The 20,156-nt window shown below is 47.6% G+C and overlaps 1 protein-coding gene and 1 long non-coding RNA gene across 4 annotated transcripts in view; one reads left to right on the top strand and one right to left on the bottom strand.

Moving 5' to 3' along the window:
• The first annotated feature begins 312 nt into the window (after window positions 1-312).
• LOC136991548 (uncharacterized) lies at window positions 313-2,405 on the top strand. Its single transcript, XR_010883657.1, has 3 exons — window positions 313-390; window positions 1,100-1,318; window positions 1,740-2,405. It is a non-coding gene; the product is annotated as an uncharacterized lncRNA (long non-coding RNA).
• A 5,281-nt stretch (window positions 2,406-7,686) lies between these two features.
• The window catches only part of GPCPD1 (glycerophosphocholine phosphodiesterase 1), a 51,892-nt gene continuing 39,422 nt past the window's right edge, over window positions 7,687-20,156 (bottom strand). For 2 of the 3 annotated variants that reach the window (XM_067292824.1, XM_067292825.1), the window contains exons 17-20: window positions 19,666-19,802; window positions 18,318-18,453; window positions 17,829-17,989; window positions 7,687-9,466 (exon numbers count right to left, since the gene is read on the bottom strand). In XM_067292824.1, coding sequence (XP_067148925.1) covers window positions 9,262-9,466; window positions 17,829-17,989; window positions 18,318-18,453; window positions 19,666-19,802 — 639 coding nt within the window. In that variant the 3' untranslated portion in view covers window positions 7,687-9,261. Of the gene's footprint in view, window positions 9,467-14,742; window positions 14,847-17,828; window positions 17,990-18,317; window positions 18,454-19,665; window positions 19,803-20,156 lie in introns of all 3 variants that reach the window. The other variant, XM_067292826.1, reaches the window with a different exon arrangement.

Genomic DNA, 20,156 nt, shown 5'->3' with positions numbered 1-20,156 from the left:
GGGCCGAAGGAGGGTGGTGGGGGCTCCCCGGAGCGGAGCCGGGCTCCCGGGCGGGCTCCCGGGCCCGGTCAGGGCAGCGGCGCCGCGCAACGGGGCGGGGGCCGCGGCGCTGAGACCGGGCACAGCTCGGCGCACGCACTGGGGGCGGGGCGCAGGGAGCGGGGCGGCCCCGCCCCCGGGTCGCGTCACGGGGCTCCGCCCCCGCGGCCGGCGCCGCGGGCCCCGCCCCGGGAGCGCGTCACATCGCCTCGTGCCCCGCCCCGCGGCCCCTATTGGCTGCGGCGCGGGGCCGGTTTCCCGCGCGCGCGCCGTGGCAGCGTGGCCGGGAGCGAACGGCGGGGCCGGCGCGGGAGCTGCGCTGCGGGGCCGGGGGCACCTGCTGCCCTGCGGGTGAGCGGGGCCGGGGAGGGAGCTGCGCTGCGGGGCTGGGGGCACCTGCCGCCCTGCGGGTGAGCGGGGCCGGGGGCGACGCGGGAGCTGCGCTGCGGGGCCGGGGGCACCTGCCGCTCTGCGGGTGAGCGGGGCCGGAGCCGGGACCGGGACCGGGGAGGGAGCTGCGCTGCGGGGCCGGGAGCACCTGCCGCCCTGCGGGTGAGCGGGGCCGGGGGCGGTGGGGCCGGGGCCGGGCCGGGGGCTGCGAGCGCCGCCCCGCAGAGCCGCGCTGCGCCCGCTGCCGGGCCGCGGCCGCCGCGAGTCCTGCACGGCGGCACCGGGCGCGGGGTCCGCGCCCCAAGAGACGCTCGTTCTCGCTGGGGGAAGGCGGGAAGCGCCCGGCTCGGAGCGGGCTCCCGGGCCGGGACCCGCAGCGCTGCAGCCCCGGCTGCCCCCAGCCTCGTTCGTCCCTTGCAGCCGGGCCGGTCCCCGCCGCGCCCTCCGCCCCCCCCCTCCCCCCGAGGCCGGCAGCGGCGGCGACCCAGGTGTCCGCGCTGCGGTCGCCTGCGGCATCTGCGCGGCTCCTGCCCGCCCCGAGGACGCTCCGCGGCGGCGGGAGCAACCGGCCGGATCCTGCTGCGCTGCAGACCCAGCGCTGGAGGCCGGGAAAGGGGTGAGGAAAGAGCCAAAACTCTCCCCACAGCTGACCCTTTCTGCTGCTCTCCAGCGGCCGGAGCTGGGTGACCAGGTGTCAGCGCTGCGGTGGCCTCCGGGATCTCCCCCAGCTCCAGCCCGCGCAGAGGATGCTCCGCGACGGCGGGATCGTCCCCGCGACGCCCTCGGGACCAGCCTGGGGAGCAGGATGGAGACGGCACCATCGCCTCACGGTGAGGGGCAGAGCCTGGCCCGACGGGGAGCTGGGGTGGACCCGGAGCCGCAGGAACTGGTGGGTCCGTGGGAGCAGGACGGCCCGATGCTGCGGCCCCTGCGTGTGCGCGGCGCTGGACGCCCCTGCCCGGGGGCTCTGCACGGCTGAGAGCGGCTTTCCCAGCCGCTCGCCCCGGCCGGCCGGGCGGTGTAACGGGCAGCGTAACGGGCAGCGCCGGGGGCCGGGGGGCTTCTGCCTGGCCGGGCTGTGCAGGGGCAGCGCTGCGGCGCCCGGGCTGTCGCGGTCCAGCCAGAGCCGCGCTGTCGGGGTGGGCAGGAGGGTCCGGGGGCTGGAGCTGGTGCTCACAGCTGGGGGCTGCGACCCGCCTGCCCCGCTCGGGGAAGCAGGGCTTTATCCATCCCCGTGGTGAGAAACGGGGACGCGCCTGGACTTTGTGGCCCTGCCGCGCAGAGACCCAGCTCCGCGCTCTGTTTCCCAGGTCCTGGTGCTGCGCAGCAGCCGCTCTCTCGCCTCCCGCACCCCCTCTGCCTGCTGGCGGGAGCCGCCTTGTCTGACCCCAGCTGCCGCGGCCATGAGCCGGTGAGGGTGTTTTCCAGCCCCGCTCCGGCAGGAGCAGAGCCGCAGTCGCAGCCTCGCACCCCTCGCGGAGGGGCCGCAGCAGGATGCGGCCCGCGCTCACTGCCAGCTCCGCTCCCGGGAGCTGTGTCCCACCTCGCCGCGGAGCTGCACCAGGGACGGGCCGAGCCAAGCGGGACCGTGCACGGTCACAGCCCGCTGCGGGGTTTTGGCTCGGGGAAACGCACACTGGGGCGATCCAGCCCGAAGCAAAGCGACACCGGTGTGTTCAATCCGGGGTTTGTTTATTTAACCCCAGCGCCGCTCTCGGCAGGGCCCCTCGCCCTCCCTCCGCGGCCCCGGCTCATCCCGTGCGACTGAAGCCCAAGATCGTCTGCGCAGAGACCACCCTCTCCAGGGGCGAATCCTGCACCAGCACCTCCCGATCCTGGGATCTGGGACTTGGAGGCCCCAGGATAGAAATGTGCCCCCCCCCCCTCCAGCTTGGCCTCTTTCTTAAGGGCATTGGGGAATCCCATGGGAGCACTGGGGCCGGGAGAGGCTGAGTGAGTTGTGTGGGGACAAAAAATCAGCGAGGCTTTTCTGCCCCCCCCCCCCACACCTCCCTTAGCCCCTGTCGGGGGGGGGGGGCTGAGGCCGATCCTGGGATAGGCTCAGGGAAGGGCGCTGCCCCCCCCCCCCAGCCTCTCCAGGGCCAGGTCAAGCCAACGCCCCCTTCGTCGAGGAAAAAGGCTAAGTGAGTTGTGTGGGGACAAAAAATCAGCGAGGCTTTTCTGCCCTCACACACCTCGCTTAGCCCCTGTCAGAGAGGGGGGGCCAGGGCCAGGGCTGAGGCTGGGATAGGCTCAGGGAAGGGCGCTGCCCCCCCCCCCCCCCCCGGCCTCTGCGGGGCTGGATTGAGCCAACGTCCCCTTCATTGAGGAAAAAGGCCAAGTGAGTTGTGTGGGGACAAAAAATCAGCGAGGCTTTTCTGCCCCCCCCCCCCCACCTCACTTAGCCTTTTTCCTTGACGAAGGGGGCATTGGCTTGATCCAGCCCCGGAGAGGCCGGGGGGGGGGGGCAGCGCCCTTCCCTGAGCCTATCCCGGGATTGGCCTCAGCCCCCACCCCCGCTCCCCAACAGGGGCTAAGGGAGGGGTGTGGGTGTGTGTGGGGGGGGGGGGGGGGCAGAAAAGCCTCGCCGATTTTTTGTCCCCACACAACTCAGCCTCTCCCGGCCCCAGTGCTCCCATGTGGATTTCTCCTTCTCCCCAACCCCCCCCCCACCTCAGCCTTGCGCAGGGGGTGGATGGAGCAGGGAGACCCTGTTCCCCACAGTGACACCCCTCCCCGGCTGCCCCCCTTGGGGTGTTGTCAGCCAGATGCAGCTGCGCAGGATGCGGGTCCGAGGGCCGGGAGCGCTGCTCCGTGCTGGTGCCAAGCCGGGCAGGCCGCATCCTTCCTGCGCTGCCGCTCCTGCTCACGCGGCAGGGTCCGAGCACGGCGCTGCCTCCTCCCTGGCCGGCTGGAGCAGCCCGTTCCGGCGGGATGAGCCCGGACATCGACCGCGGGCACTGTGCTCCCTTCAGCGCCTAAAGCCCCGCGGGGCCCGGGGCAGCGGGCGCTTTCCCCCCCGCTCGGGGCCGGGCTCGGGGGACGCGGGCCGGAGGAGCTCCTCGCCGGGAGCGTGGCCTGGGAGCAGAGGCCGCTCGGGCCCCGGGGTGCGGGTTTGGTGCCGGGGCCCGTCCCGGCCGTCTCGCCGGCTTTCTGCTACAGCTCCCCCGGCGCGGCGCGTGCTGCAAGGAAAATAAAACGTGCAGAAAAACACATTGGCCCAGCCATAAAGCCAGGACCTGCTGTAAAAGCACCGGCTCTGGCACGCAGTTGCCGGCGTTTCATCTGCACCGTTATCCCGGCCCCGAGAAACTTCGAGGCCCCGTTAGCAGGCAGCTCGCGGTCCTGCCTGGAGGCAGCGTCAACGTGCTGCCCCGCCCGCTAGGGCAGGATTAGCGGCATGAGCTGGCTGCCTCCTCGCGTACCGAAGAAAATGATTCATAAGCACCTGGTCGGAAATGTATTTGCAGACTCAAAGGGCAAATCTCACCTCCTGCAATGGAGCCACTTCGCTTTTCCTTCCCCCTCAAACGCTTTATCGCCGCACTTCGAGCTGCCGCACCGAGGGACCATCAGCATAATCTCAGGGAAAAAGAAAATTAGAACGGATTTATCTGTCACAGACCTTTATCCTGGCTCCGTTTACACGCACAGAGTCTAATTTATCATCACAGCCGGCAGAGCCGTTTTTCACGTAAGCACAACTGCAGACGCCTTCCTTAAGGCCTCGGGGCTCGCAAGGGAGCGCGTCCCTCCCGCAGGCAGGGCACGGCACGGCACGGCAGGGCACTCGGATGGGCATTACCTGCCCCGAGCCGTCGCCTCCGTTAAACCATCGAATGAGTTATTACATTATTGCTCTGTGCGTTTCAGCAGCCCTTCAAGCCCTCAGATAAGACGAGGCCGCGGTCACAGTCACGAAGCAACTTCACAGAAGGTGTCACACAACTTAACCGGACGAGGCTGACGACGAGCGGGAGAACCGCTGCCGCGCTCTCCCTTTTGCGGGGTCCAGCTCCGCATTATTTAGGGGGAAAACGCCCCAGTTCCCCGGAGTGATTTAGCACCAGGTCCTTCACCACCAGCAAGTCCGCCCTGGCGCAGGGCAGCGCCAGCCTGGCCAGCAGCTTGGGCCCAGCAGCTCCACAGGGTCCTTCAGCCTCTCCCGGCCAGAAGAGCCTTTCAACCCCACCGTCGCCAGGCTGTTCAGAGACCTCAGCCTAAAGCTGCCCGAGGCGGCAGGGCCGTGCGAGCGCGCTGGACCCTACCCCGAGCTCGCCCTGCCCTGCCCTGCCCTTCCCTTCCCTCGGGCATTTAGGCTAAGGAAGACAAACCGAAGGGGAAGCGGAGCCCAGGCGGCAGCAGCACGTTCTCCGCGGCCGGCGGGAGGCAGGAACCAGGGCTCCAAGTGCGGCTCCTGCTGAGGAGGCTCACGGGCTCCCGCACCGGAGTTTTACAGCAGCCTAGACAAAGCTGCTCGTATTGATAACAGGGGGATGGACTGGATGACCTTTTCTCCCTGTTTTCTGTGGGTCTTTGGCTACTTTATCCTTATTTCATCAGAGAACATTTTTATCCCCTTGCTAAGTCACCTACTGCCAACGAAGCCCCAGACTCGCACGGGCATCGCGGCCATAAAGCAGGTGCCTGCAGGACAAGCAAACGGAGCATTTCACTTCTGTCAGGTGAAATACTGAGCCTAGCCCAAAGTAAACGTCCCGTGTCACCTGCTCACCCCCCCCGGCAAAGCCACCAGGGACCGCAGGGGCCCTCACCGCTCGATCGAGCCTGGTGCAAGCAGCAAGAAGGGCGCGCAGAGGGACCCGCCGCCAGCCCCTGCGATACAGTATGCCTGCGGTTGGGTGGGGGTCGTCAGCGATCTGAAATACCAGAAGCAGCCAGGGCAGTGCCAGGGCAGCAGACGCGCACGCTGGCGAGCACCAGCACGCGCCAGCGCCAGCCAAGGCGCCAGCAGCACCCCAGTACGAGCTGCCCGCGCGGTGGCCGAGGTACAAGCAGCGGCCGCGGGGCTAAACCCGCCCCGCTGCTGCGGCAGGGCTTTGCAAGGGCACCGGTCGGGTCCCTTGGCCAAGGGGCAGCTGGGCTGCGGGCACGTGCCGCTGCGCTCACGCGATGCGTTTAACACGTGAGCACCGCTGCCCCCCCGCGCCCGTCTCTGGCCGAACTCTACCTGAGGTTTATCGCAGCGGTTCAACGCCCCGTTACCCAAGCGCTCGCACGCAGGAACTCGCATTCCCCCAACTACTCTGTTACACCGGGCAGTTTATCCCCCCCTCCACCCATTCAAGGGGCGACAGAGCCAGAGCACTAAGCTCAGCGCTGAGGTTTCAGCTGGGGCCCGTCACACGCTCGCAGGCCACCTACGCCTCCGGTGGCCTCAAGCCCGCCCGCCTGCCCTCCCTTCCCTTCCTTCCCTTCCCACGCAGGAAGCTGCCGGCCGCCTCACGCCGGGCACCGCGCTCTTACCTTGGTGACTTGCTGCCGGGGCCGTCAGCCTGCAGAGACCACAGCAGAAAACCTGCTGTGCCCAGGAGCCTTCACCCAAATCGGAGACCAACGCAGAGCAGCTGGTGCTCCTGGGAGGAGAGCACAGGCCTGCGACCAGCTTCACAGGGGCACCAAAACCCCCTCGACGGCTCTGCAGCGTTTCCTCTTGAGAGCTGGGCAGTCCCTGCACAAGGAGGAACCGTGGCGCAAAGCTTACGGCAGCCGACGGACACCCGCCAGCAATGCAGGTGCCCGAACACAGACACCGTTTTGCCCATCGCAGAGACCGAGGCGCCGGCACGGGGCTTACAGCGACGAGCTGTGGCCATGTCGGAGCTGCTGCGGCAGCGCAAGCCTCCCACGCGCCAGCGCTCGGCTGCCCGGCTGCACCAGTGTCCTCCGGGCTGCGGCTCTTTGCTCTCCCCCGTTGGCAGCACTTACTTAGGAGTTTCGCAGCACATCCTCAATCAGCAGTCGGCAGGGCGGCAGAAAGCGCTAGGTCTTCGCTTAGCCGGCGCTTCCGCGAGCTACCGCACAGCTTCTAGAAAAGCCACGGTTCCCTGCTGCTGAGTATTGCCGCTTCTCCTCATTCAGCCCCTCCAGGAGAGACTCTGAGAAAGGGACCACGGGCAGAAGATGACCACTGCAGCTCCAGCTTCCAGGACTGCTGGGAGCCTCAGGTGTATTTTGAGTGTCAACCACCTGCTACTCGATGGACAATCTCTTCTGACACCCCAGACACCACAGCTGCCATGCAAAGGGGGAAAACTGCAAAAAAATCTTAGAGGAAACTGCTTATACAAACCAGACAAGGGCCCAGCTGCATAGTCTGTGAACAGCTTTCCCTCACCTTTCTCCTATGTTCCAGCAACTACTTTAAACTATGTAAAGGACTTACTTGCTTTTAAGCTGATTAAATACTTGGGTACTCCTATCCTTGCTCCTCGCTGTAGCGTTTCTCAGAATAGTTTCACAAAAGAACATTTTTAGCAGAATACTAGTCGAACTTAATTTCCTCCTGCCTGCTCCCGCAACCCTGCTGTGCTTCCCTCTACCCACGCAGCCTTGCCCTGCCAGCTGCGGTGCAACTACTGCTGCGTGCGGCCATGCTGTGAACTCAATTGCAAACAGCAGAAGAGCATTTTAAAGCCCAGCTGGGTTCAGAGCAAGTGGCTAACACACCTTTATCACGACTAAGGGAGTCAGCAAGAATACTGTACATTTGTGATGCTCTTCACAGCTATCTTGTAAAACCATCACTATGGTGGGTGTATTTAGCTTTTCCCCTGCAGAGCCTGGTAGGCAAACACTACTCTCTGCGCATCTGAAAGCTGAGAAAAAATTTAAGGGTGCTTAAGCCCTTCTCAGCATTAGAAGGGATTAGCCCGAGAGGGTGCTTCAGGCACAGCATCACTTTTAAAACACCTTCACGCAACAGCGATGTCACCTTCAACACCTCTGTGAACGGGCAGCCCTACTGCATTCATGAGCAGTGATAGGTGCAGCGCTGGTACGGTTGTGCATCAGTCGGCAAAGCCCTACAAGACCTTTCAAGGGAGTGCCACAGGGGTACACCGATGAGGAAAAATTAACAGTTCCATCACACTCACGTCCAACAAGTGAGGAATCTGGACTTGCTGATCAGGCGACAACCACAGGCAACCACAACCATCATTCTTGATGTTAGGAATCAGGTTCGGTGCCCCTGCCCTCCCCAAATCCCCCAAGCAAAACTCACACATTTCCAAATTTAGTTTTAAAATTCATTTTATGTTTATGATTATTTTAAATAAAAGACAACTTCCAGATACCTAATGACTACTCTGCTGCTTGTGCAGGACAAACAAAGTTTAAATACTAAAATGCACAAGGCAAGTTGAAACAAGCTGTTTCAAACTGCGCAGCGGTGCAGGCCCAAGCAAGTTGTTGCAGTGGCTGAACTCTTTATACAATCCGTTCTATGTAGCAATGACTGCATATAAAGAATATAATATACGCTATAGTTTTCATTGTCAATTTACAACAAGAGAAAAAAATAAATATTTTCCATTCTTATTATACATTAACACTTCAGTAGAAAGTTACAGCTGTGCGTTGGCATGACCTGCAACTTCAGGAGGAAAAAGGACATGCATATGTATCTATTAAGAGTTCTAAACTATGACTTTGTAATAAATTACAGAGGATAGATATCAGCCAACAAAATACCGATTATCTGAACTCAGTACATTTGTGATTCTTGCTCTGAAAATCAAGTGTTGCAAAATACAAAAGCTAGTGGCTTGTATTATTTAAGTAAGTCAAACCATATGGTATTGCCTTTTCTCGAATGTTTGTGAATAACAGGCTTGCGGTTTTAGGCAAAGAAGATGAAGTAGTTTAGTCAGTCCTTGCACCCTCACACTTAACTAGCACCGTAGAGATGCAAGGACCTCAGCAAACACCTAAATTTCATGCTAAATAATTAAAGCATGCACTTTGCAGAGTTTGTGCATGATACCTATTTTGCCTATTACGGTTACTGTGCAAAAAAGATTCTTAACCACTGAAGATGTTTTTGTAACTTTGCTAGCATTGGAAGTTATTAGCGACGCTTCTGAAGTTTAGCAGGCCTGTGTAAGGTTAATGACCAGACTGTACTTGAGGTTCACCCCTCATTGCTATAAGCAGACACGCTGCCGCTCAGTCAATTGGCAAATCAGAAAACAACGGCAGCAGCCTCAATGTCCAACAAAGGGGGAAAAAGAGTTAATGTGCACTGCAGTTTACTTAAAAATATATATAAATATTTATAAAATGGCACAAAGCTTTGTACACTTGGATCCATCAGTGCAAATACATGCATATGAGGTACCAATTTATTCAGGCCAGATCTAATTACATATATATTACAATCACTCTCTTAATCTGCTGTTGTCAGATTAGTATTGAAGTGAAATCAAAGCCAAAACAGTTTTTCAGCAGTTTCAGTATCAGATCATTGTAACTTCTCTACAATTTAGTATTTACAATTTAGTTTTTGAGTCTTCTGCTCCTCAGATTGCTTACTTTATAACAATTTTTTTAAATGCTTGGTGCCAATAGTGTTTTAAAATTTGAGACTTGATTATGGAAAAGTTAAAACTGTATATGTAAACTGGAACAATACCTGTAACTGGCTGAACATTTTAACAGGATTTGAATTTTCAGCAAGTACTGTCAGGAAGGAGGAACATGGTTATTGCTATTCGGGGACTAAAAAACAAACAAACCATCCCGAAGGCATAGACAGCACTGTTCCAACGGTGAGTATTAAACAGATACCAAACAGCATCCTGCTTGGGATCAGTCTTTGTGCACATGAATGCTGTTTAAATTATCTACACCTTTCACTTCCCGGCGACCATGACGACATTTGCACAGAGATATGGACTTGAAGTGGCTAACTGTGGGACACACACAGCTTTTCAGCTCTGGTAGTTCCTGCTTTAGACGTTCCAGCTGCTCTACCTGGAATATATTTGGTTGTTCAGGGTTCCAGTCATATATCCTGAATAAACGAGAAAAGAAAAGAAACACACTTATCAGTATAACCGGACAGGTCACAGAAATGCAGACTACACAAAGCTACTGGTTAACTTCTTTTTTTTTTTCCCCCTGCTGGAGTAAAATTAGGTACCAGCAAGTCTATTTAAAAAAAAAAAAAAGTATGTCTGAGGATAGTACTTGAAAGTTTTGTCTTTAATCTTGCAATATAAAATGGTATTCCTTTTTCACAACAGTTAACATTTCATTGCATATACTAAAAAGCTAGCCACTGGCACTACCTCACTTACTTACTCTTCTGAAAATGTGATTTTATAAGGGATCACTTTTTTCCTGAGGCACAAAGCAGTAAGTAAAGAAGTAAGGACAGAGTTCCAGGCTTCAAACTAAAATGCCAAGAAATTTCAGAGGCCCAAGAAGATTATTTGAACAGACTACTGTTCACTTCTACATAATACTGGAGACCACGCTTACCGTTTTAAGAACTCCCCCCTAAAAATCAGAACCTTTTTTTTTTCAACTACCACTACAGTATTAGGTAAAGAATAAAAAGCAGAAAATCTGATCTCTATTCACACTTAATGCTAATTAACTAGCTACACTATTTAAAATAGTACATTCTCTTCTCACTTGCTTGTTTTCACACATGTAAACTAAGCTGCAGGATTTGTATTGTTAACATTGTACTGGATTGTCCAAATCCAAATCCCATTTTAATTTTGACAGTGAAGGCATTGAGCATAACTCAAACACTATTTTGGTGTAGTTCATCATAAAGGCTTGTAGCAAAAGTGTTAATGTTTCTGTAAATAAGCCTTAGAAACAGCTGCAGAAACACTACTGGGGGTCTCTTTCCTTTACGCAATCTCCAGTTTTCACATAACTTAAGTACTCTGCAGCTTCAAGATCTCTAACGCTTGTCCCATTTGGCTGGAGCTCAATTTGAAAGGGAGTGAAGCAGGGAAGAGCGGGCTGCAGAGCCTTTAGAAAAAAAAAATAGGCAAAAATATAACTAAAGCAGCTTATGAAAACAAACTGTTGCAAGCTTCAAAGGCCGGCGCAGGAGGATGGATTAAAGCTCGTACTTCAGCAGCAGGTTCTACCCTGACATCCCACCCAGCTGGCCACGTCCCCAAACCCTTCTATTCCTATGTATACACCAGCTAACACACAACACAGGATGAAAAATACCAAGTAATGAAATTTAGCGCACCAAGTATCATAAAGTAGCTTAAAAGGGAAGAAAGTAAATACAGTTATGTAGAAGACTACCTAGGGGCAGGAAATGTGTACATAATATTCTTGTTTCTGTGCTAGTCAGATGCCCACATAATAAATATACTTGGAACATCTTATCAGCAGAAGTATTATATGCCAACACAACATCAGCGTGAATCTTTTTCAGGATCTGTTTTTCATGCCAACATCAGAGCATCTTATCAAAAAAACATTCACATTTATGCTCTGAATTTTACATGAGGTCACTTTAATTAAACACCATCAAGTTAATCAAGTACTTGGGGTGTGCATTTCAGATTTATACTTACAAATATTTTTAGATATTTTCATATATATGTATATAAAAATATACACACACACACACACACACACATATGCTCACATATATATACATTATATATGTTGGATATGCTTTAAAAAATTCTCCTTCAATATTTGGATTGAAATATTCCTGCATAGTCAGAACTACCCAACTACCGTATCTTTTCATTAAATGTATGAGACTTAAGAAGGAAAAAACAAATGGATGAGAAAGCACATTAGATATAAGTTTATTTGTTTTCTAGTATTTTCAGTCTTGATGTTTCTATAATTTTAATCTGATAGTTATTAAAAATATTTATCCAAGGCTTATCAGCACACATCATTAAGTTTAGGGTGTTTTTTTTTTAAATGTTTCCTTATATGTTTCCATTATTTATCAGTTTTTCTTGACTTATGTGTTAGGGTAAAGCTGCAATATTTGGGCTGCAATTAACTGCAATTAATTCAAGAACCTATTTTGCATCCAATTTAATAGAAAATTTTAAGTCAAATAATCAAACACTTCCAGTACTGGCACATAACTTTTCCACAGGACTCCACTCTCCCAAAAGATCCAGTATTTTGCAGTTTCTTCTGTCATTTCACAATACTGTGATAACTGCTACCTTTAAAGCCTAGGTGTTGGGTTGAAAGCAGCACTGGAAGCACTTATGTTAACCATGTTGCTTAGATTTGTTCAGGGCAGAATTAGGAAAACAGTAACAAAGTAAGGTGGCTTTTTGCTGATGAGCTGACTATACTTTATACTTCTACTTGGAATGCAGTGCACTTCATGGGTTTAAAAAAAAAAAGCGCCATTAGTCTAGTTCAGCACAATTCCTATGTACAATGACACTTACTTATTGTGATCAAGGCGGATACACTCTGGTCTCCAGAATTAATTTCTAACATCAGGATGTTATTTATCTCCAAAACATAACTGCTGGCACCATTCTTCAACCCAGTTCCCGTCACTGGTAGCTGTTGTGCATATACAGTTTCAGGTATTGCGAGACTCCTGGTTTATCTCCTTCCAAAGTCACCAGAGACCAGAAACTCTTGGAAGAAATTATCGTGCCTTCTGCCTGAATCTTTTCTGTAGATTCAGACTGTCTCTCATTTACAATTCCCTCAAGAAAGTGGTTTGCTGTTACTGCATCCTCCTTTCATACCGTAACTTCATGGTACGTCCAAAAGGAACACAGTGTCACACCAAAACAACAGAGTGCAGAATGATATAGTGCCAGGTGCCTTTTTCAACCCAGTGAGACCAGTTATGGACTGCTGGGAAGCCCAAGACACCAAAAATCATTCAGTGCAGTTAAACTGCAATTCAGTGCAGTTAAAATGCAATTAAAATACTTCTTCAAACAAGAGTGTGAGGAGTAAACGAGCTTAGAGTGAAGAAACGCAGATATTGCTCTCCTCCCCTGCAGTAAGATCAAAGACAGAAGGCAGGACACATGCTGTCCAACTCACAGAGCGCGAGCAAAAGGCACAGAAGTTAAACTACTTGCACAGTGCCTATGATCCAGTACAGGACTAACACAGGAATCCAAATTGCCTGATACAAGCTACCCACAAAACAAAAGCCTAACCTTTCTTCCTCCCAGGATGAAGACAGGACCCTTTGCTTTCTGTAGCTAAGTTAGCTCACATATTCCGGGTGTCTTTATGCATTCAAGACAAAGCACTTAAGTTAGGTGATAGCCTCACATAGCAATACACCTTAGGAACTGCTGCTTTTAAGTCCTTCCCATCAATGAGAGGCTAAACAGCAAAAGCATGTTCTAAGCCCCTTTCCCTGGAACGTGGCTAAGCAGCTTCCAGCGGGTATTTTATTGGTTCTTTGCTAGAGCAAGCCCAAATTCTGTAATTCTGGCTTGATATTCAATTCTTTCCTATTGAGATTTTGGAAGAATCCAACCTTCCAAGCTCCGCTGCAACCAGTCTGCTCAGATACATATAGTACATCTAACCTGAAAACAGAGAAGACAATTTGAAGCACAGCTACACTTACACCGCAGAACTCCTTGTTCGCAATTTTTTGGGGCTCCACTAAATCGTACCATCCGCAGGCAGGAGAGAGCACAGTTCCATGACTTCTCCTCTCATCAATTATTTCTAACATCACCATCAAAATAACGAATGGACTGTACATCATCCTATCCTTCATTCTTCTACAGGAGAATTATTTACAGGTAACTACGCACCAAAGTTCCTACATTTAATTTCCTATTAATAAGCAAACCCAGCAGGAGACTGGGAAGTCCTTCCAGTATAATATTTTTAAGCAAATACTTTTTATAAAAAGCTTTGCAGGACTTTCCAGGATTATGCAGTGAGAACAGAACTGATGTTTTTAACTGCTACCATGTATTTTTGCAGCCTCTGAAAACACATATGTCCAGCAAATCTCAGTCCCAGCTGTTTTTCCTTGCTACTGCTTGGCTGGAAAATGCAGGGACAGCAGTACTGAAAATACCGTTTCAAGCCAAGTAGATTTTCTGAAGCTTTTGATTATAACTTTTCATTTTTCCTTCTATCTCAAGGTAAACTTGAATTTACTGTGCAGTTCACAAGATGGGAAAGTCTTGGATTGCCCTTGCATAACATTGAAGAGTAGATTAAATTATAAACCAACTAATACTAGTTAACTTTCTACATATATCCGTGTTGTTGTTTATTTCAGTAATCGTCAATTTTAGGTAAATAAAATGGTAGAGATTTATTTATTTTTTTTTTTAAGCTTTGAGAGGTTTTTAGAACGCTTTTGCTTTTATTGCCAACTAAATCTGTGTTAGTTTTGGAAAATCAGCGAAACTAATAGAGCATAGAGCTTTTGCTGGGAATCTGCAAATGCAACGCGAAGCCATAAGGAAGTGTAGTGTTTAAAGAAGAGACAAAAGCATTGAAGCTTCTCGAGGAAAGGCTTTCAGCAGAAATGTTTGCGGATTACTGGTTTAATCATTTTCATGCAGCTGTGCATATTCTTTAGCAAACAGAATTCAGCTCACATAAAATGAATAAAAAAAAAAGATGATAATTCAAATGTAAGTTAACATCCGCCCCCTCTCCACATTGGTATTTAACATATACCCACAGGTGTGAAAACATAGGACTCGATTGCTCTTATTGGGTAAGTAAATTCAAACACAGAAATATTTCCTAGATTGTTTATTAAACTTATCCAAGAGCAAAATGTTAGCTAATTCCCCCTCAAATCCGGCTTTAAAATTATTTTGCCAGTCCAGAGAATTTCTCTACAACAGGTTAAGATTTCCTCTCTAAATAATCTAAACATCACACTAACAAAATATTTTAAGCATGAGATTAACTTTCAGCCTGAACAAAAGATGCGCAGTTACACATTTGAAGTACTTTTCTGGATTATGGCTTAAACAGAAGCCTGGATACTGAAGCAGAGACCCTTCCTATAGGTCATACTTTTAACATGAGAAGTTCAGGTATTTTAGATGCTGAAATGAATGCTAGCTGAACACAGAAATAAAAAAGCAGAATATTGTCCTGGAAACTGCACTAGGCCACCCCTGTGGTTTAGTGATTTACAGTATGTCTGATAAGCTACAGCCCAAGTGGAGAAAGGACTGGATGGAAAAAAAAAATCCCTCCCTCTCCCCCAGTGAGATGGTTCCTTTAACAGCTTTGATAACTTGTAAGCTTCCCAGATGCAATCTTGTGGTTTTTCTCCATGCAAAACAAAGTCAGACCCCCTACCTGCTTTTTTTTTGCACGACACTTGATATCAGCAACTTTTTGGTATTCGGGATACAGAGTTTTTCTGCCATCTTCTCAAGTGGCTAGAATGTTTTTGCACAGCTCTACATGGATGATTAAAGTTCAGAAAAATTGCTTATAGAGATCATCTCTAACCAGACAGTTCATAATATCTGACATAATTACTACATGCTGGCAACAGTAATAATTAGGGCCATATCCAAACAGCCTAAAATTCACCAAAATCTTTGTGTTTAGTTCCTAACATATTCTGACAAACGACACTTCTGAAGATGGCTTACGTAAAGCTCTAGTATACACTGAGCACAGCAATTTTTGATAAATATCTGAACCTGGCCTTAAATACTCAGTCCAGAGGACAAACAAATTCTGCATATACTGGCTACACATTAATAGGACACGTGACTGCAGTACCTACTTACTTCTAGATCTAGCAACAGGCATCTACATCTTTCTCATCAGTCTCCACTTGAGTTCTGCTTCAAAAGTAGCTCTGAATTTATATTTCTCTAAACTTCAAACACCACAAAATACGGAAGCATACCTCCTAACAGATTAAGACTTTCACCATACCCATTCAAATTTTTGACAATATCTAAACTCTTGATATTAACTTCATACTCTCAGATGATTTGAAAGACTGCCTCTTGCCCCAGCAGCTCCAGCTGAAAATTGAAGCACTTGCTGCCAGATTTTACACTTAGAAATACCATCCAGGACTTGCAGCTATCCCCAGTATTTCAAAATGTCCAGTTTGAGATATCTAAGGCAATTTTCAGAAAGTGGCATGCCCCTGCTAAGGGTTCTATATTAAGATTCAATACAAATCTATGTAGACACCTAGTAAATTTTGAAAAATAATTAACAATCGTAAAGGAACATTCTGATACTCATTTTGGCCTTCTATGGAAGTAAAGGGCAATAATGTTTGGAGACTAGAGTTAAATGAGCCTGCAACAATTATACTGAGCCAAAATAATAGTTTGCTACTCAATTACAGTTTGTAACTTGAAAGAGAAAGAAAAATGCACCACTGTACTACACTTTTTTTTAAACAGCATTGGCATTTATGTTAGTTTTGGGGCTCCTCTTAATGAAGTGTAAACGTCAACATGGTAGAAGAAACACGGGGAGCAGGGGGTGAGAAGAGAGATGAGTACTGTTGGGAATCTAGACGTTCTAAATAGTGTGGGAAGATTACAATTTTTTATTCATTTAAATCCACAGGGCCTAGAAGGATATGAGCACTTCGAACGAAGGTGAGGTAAAAGGTGTTCTGCTATCATACTGCAATTTAAACACACTAAGCAGTACAAAAGGGCGAATAAGATGAAACCTAGCAGACTTGTAGGCCTAGCGTACATGCAACATTATTTACTTAGTGTTGAATAGTTAACTAGGAAAAGCAACAAGAAGTCAGGAATAAGTCTTTAACCTATATTTTACTTTTTTACCACAGTAGTGACTATCTATTCCATCAGTAGTAAAACTCTAAAAGACTGGATTAGTAGACATCAGTAGACATCAGATGAATAGGCATTTCACAAGAACACTTTATGCAGTAATAAGTATTTGATCAACCCCCCCACCACTTATCTATAGACTAAAGACTCATCATTTCAAGCCATGCATATGGTAGGACCGAGTTTCATATTCAACCCAGTGGCAGTACACTGAAGAGTGAGAGTAGCATTTCTTTCGCACATCAGTCCAGAGATATTTTTCCATCCACTAAAGGGGCCTAAGTCTTGAGTTGTAGGAGAAATGTAACATGTAGCGCTGGTGTAGCAGGAAAGAGGACTTATGGTTCAACAATTTCAGTCTGAAGCTGAACCCCAAATGCAATAACCTTTTTACTCCTTTCCACCATCCATACAAGAGGCAGACACGCTACAGTACCAGCAGGAAGACCTCCAGTAAACCAGAAGCACTGGGTCTCTCATTCTGGAAGGACTCTCAGCAGTCAGGAATGGATCAAAAAGAGTTAACTACTTCTGCGTCAGGAGTCTACATATATAAGAGCAAGCATATTTGATTTGTTGCCTCTAGCCACGTTGACTTGACTCTCACTTCATTTTACAAAACAGAAGATAAGCAAAGTCCTTGACAAGTACTTCATGCAAAGGGTTTGAAAATGTCTTCTATTATTCGACACTTTGATTCCCTTTGTAATTCTTTCCCAATTACATAATCTTTGTAATTTATCAGAAAGTCTGCTTTTTCCCAATTCTCTTCTACAGCTTCCCAAATTCAACATTCTTCTTGTAATAGTGAATTAAGTTCCACAAAAAACATGTCCTATCTCTGGCTATTAATTTCACATCTTTTCGGATAAAGGAACTGAAACTTTTGATTGGTTTAAGGAACTGAAGTAACACTTTTGTTTAAAGTTTTGTCACAGCCTTCTGATGTCAGTCTGAATTGTGCAGAGTCTGAATTGTGCAGATAGAGCAACTACCTTCTGAAGTGACTAATTTGGGAGTCTGTCCTGGGAGTCACTTCAAACTAATTTTAATAGAAAAAATAGTATGTAAGAACTCACAGCTTTGAAACACAGCTAAACAGAATGGTGGGAAAAAAATGAAGTTAAATTCATTCATTTAAGTTGTATTAACTATTCCCTTCCATAAATGCAGAAAGCTGAAGATTTCAGCCAAATGGTTAAATAAACTTATTCTCACCATATCATGTACAAAGTTTAAAAATTACCATCAGGAATGTTAATAGTACGTTAGATGTGTACGCCATGCACTAGTTCCTTAGAGAATCAAATTCGGTCCTATTTAAACAGATAAGTCATGTATTTGCATTAACCTCAGGAGAAGTGAAAGTTATTTTGCTTCATATATACAGCTGAAAGAGTATGAAAGAGTATTCATTAGTTTTATTTTTTCTGAAGACTTTTCAAATTAGTTTATGGACTTATTGGGTTTATAGTATGAAAAGAAGATATTCTGCATCCAGTCAGTTAAAAAGCAGTGTGAAATTTTACAAGAATCAGGATACAATAATATTTTATCTTAAATAATTTTTTTTTTTTTTTTTTTTAACACCAAGTGATGTACCTGTCATATATTAGCCCATGAACACCATATTCTCTCAACTTCTTCCTGTTCTCTGGGTCATTTGCATCATCACCCCACGAGAAGATAACTAAGTCTTTAGATCTGGCTTGTTCAATAAACATTGGATTCCTCAGCAGGTCTTCAGAGTGCACATTAATTCCCTGCAGTATAAAAGAACTCAATTAAAATCTATGTTTCTGAAAATCTCTTACAATATTAGCTTTTTTTTACACCTTGAGACTTGCAGTCCCTTACAATTTAATACAATTAAGAGTCATAAACTGACAGTACTGTATTTTTTAAACAATGTTTTAAATACACGTTTGAAACAAGCAGACATTGTTTTGGCAGTTACTAAATGTTGAGGTATTTATTTTAAGAATTTGTTTGTAATTTTAAGAATCAGTGTCAAAAATTACGCATTTACAACAAGTAGTAATCGTTTAGTCTCATTTTACTGCAAAGTAGTATCAGAACTTGTCAGCTTACCAGTAAGTTTTCAAACTGGGCAAAACTAATGGCAATTGAAGTTGTACGAGACCTAAGATCCATAAGTTCTGGATAGAAGTCAGATTCTCCTTGAGTGAGAAATAACACAGGATACTTGTTTTGCTTATGCCGAATCCTGTTAAAAAAAAAAAAGTCAAGTTTGGAAGTAGCAAACGTGTTAAAAAGCAGGAAAATCCAATCTTGCTGTTTGAGGGGGTTTGTTGCCTTTACCGTGTGTTCATTTGCTCCCTAGCTAATGCAACAAGATAGTACTGCAGTATAGTATCAAACCATGCAACATACTTTTCCTTTCACCGCTATTATTAGAGATTAACAATTAACATACCCAGTTTAAGGGAAGCTAGAGTTCAAGCTGCACTCAAATCCACATCCTCCAAGTGTTCACATAAAACCTCTGCAGACTACCCAATTCTATCATTTTCTTCTTAAATGCACATTGGAGTAAAATGAACATTCACAGCAAGAGTTTATAACATATATTTAATTTACGATACACAACCTTTCTTGTGTATATTCCAAGTAGGATACCAGCCCAGTGGTATGAAATGACAGCAGATGGAAGCAAATGTGGGGGATTAGCATGTTAGGCACTCTTTCACACTTGCGTCTACCAACCCTTTACCACTAAATTCATTTGGTTTTGTCTGGCCCATTTACCCTTCCGTGGTACCTCATCAGGGCAGTCTCTCATCAAATGACTGTCCACTCAAATTCCTGTTTGTAGTATCTTTTCCGTGAAGCCATTCAATAATAGGGCTAAATCACTTCTTGTTATGAAATACTGCAGCAGATTGTTAATTCATACATATCCCAACTGTCTGTTCCCCAGTTCAACTCCTGTGCTTTTTCTGTGCCTCAATACCTTCAATATGACATTCCAAAAAATGAAAGCAAACTGTTTCACTAAAAAAAACGAAGTACAGCTAATTCAAAGCTATTTCATTTTCTGTCCTTTTTAAAAGGCAGATATAGTGAAAAATTGTAACAAAATTATTATTTAGTTTGTAAATTAGGCTTGCATGCACTTAAGTATGACAGAAATGGACTTTATGGTACCAGAAGAAATCTTAACCTTTTTGTTAAGAAAGACTGAAGCAATCAGGAATGCACTTGCCAAAAATATCGACTTTCTTCTCCTATTTTATTTTTGGCATGGCTCAGATGGCAAAGGAGTCTAATTTCTTGTTTCAATTCCCAACTGTTCTGGCACCCCAAGCTTAGGTCTAATTGAAATGTGCGATTAGTTTCCTATGGTAGTCTTACATCTGAAGTTAATTTTACCTAATAAAAAAGAAGAAAAAACATGACTGATCTCTTCTTAACTTACATTGTACAAATATCTGCATCAAATGAAGAAAATATAATTCTCCTTCTTCCAGCATTCAGCAAAATAGTTTTTAGAATAATATCTAGAAAGAGGTTCATATCAAAGTAAGTTGACAAGTTGCCATCCCACTGTCCATCCTATAGAAAGAAAGGACAAGTTTCAGCCATTTAAAATTAATGCTTACTAAAATTGTTTTAACAAGCAAGGGTCTCTCATTGAGTCCGAGCGAAATGAGAATTCAGCTTCTAAGCCTGAATACAAAAGTCACTGCTTCAGTCAACTGAATGCTACTTGCAGCCCTAAGGGTTTTTTTTGAAAGGTGCAGCTGAATTCTGACAGCAATAAGGTTCACTGAGAAAGTTCACTGTCTTCCCATTCACAGGCAAAGTTTGTACAAAGCCTTTTCTAATTTTGAAAACACAAATGAAATCTATAAAAGATCATTCAAAGTATAGCTATTTTGCACTGTTATTTTTAAGCAAAAAATGCAA

The sequence above is a fragment of the Apteryx mantelli genome, chromosome 3 (assembly GCF_036417845.1).
Source record: "Apteryx mantelli isolate bAptMan1 chromosome 3, bAptMan1.hap1, whole genome shotgun sequence".
Lineage (NCBI taxonomy): Eukaryota > Metazoa > Chordata > Aves > Apterygiformes > Apterygidae > Apteryx > Apteryx mantelli.
This window is presented reverse-complemented; position numbering and strand designations above follow the sequence as displayed.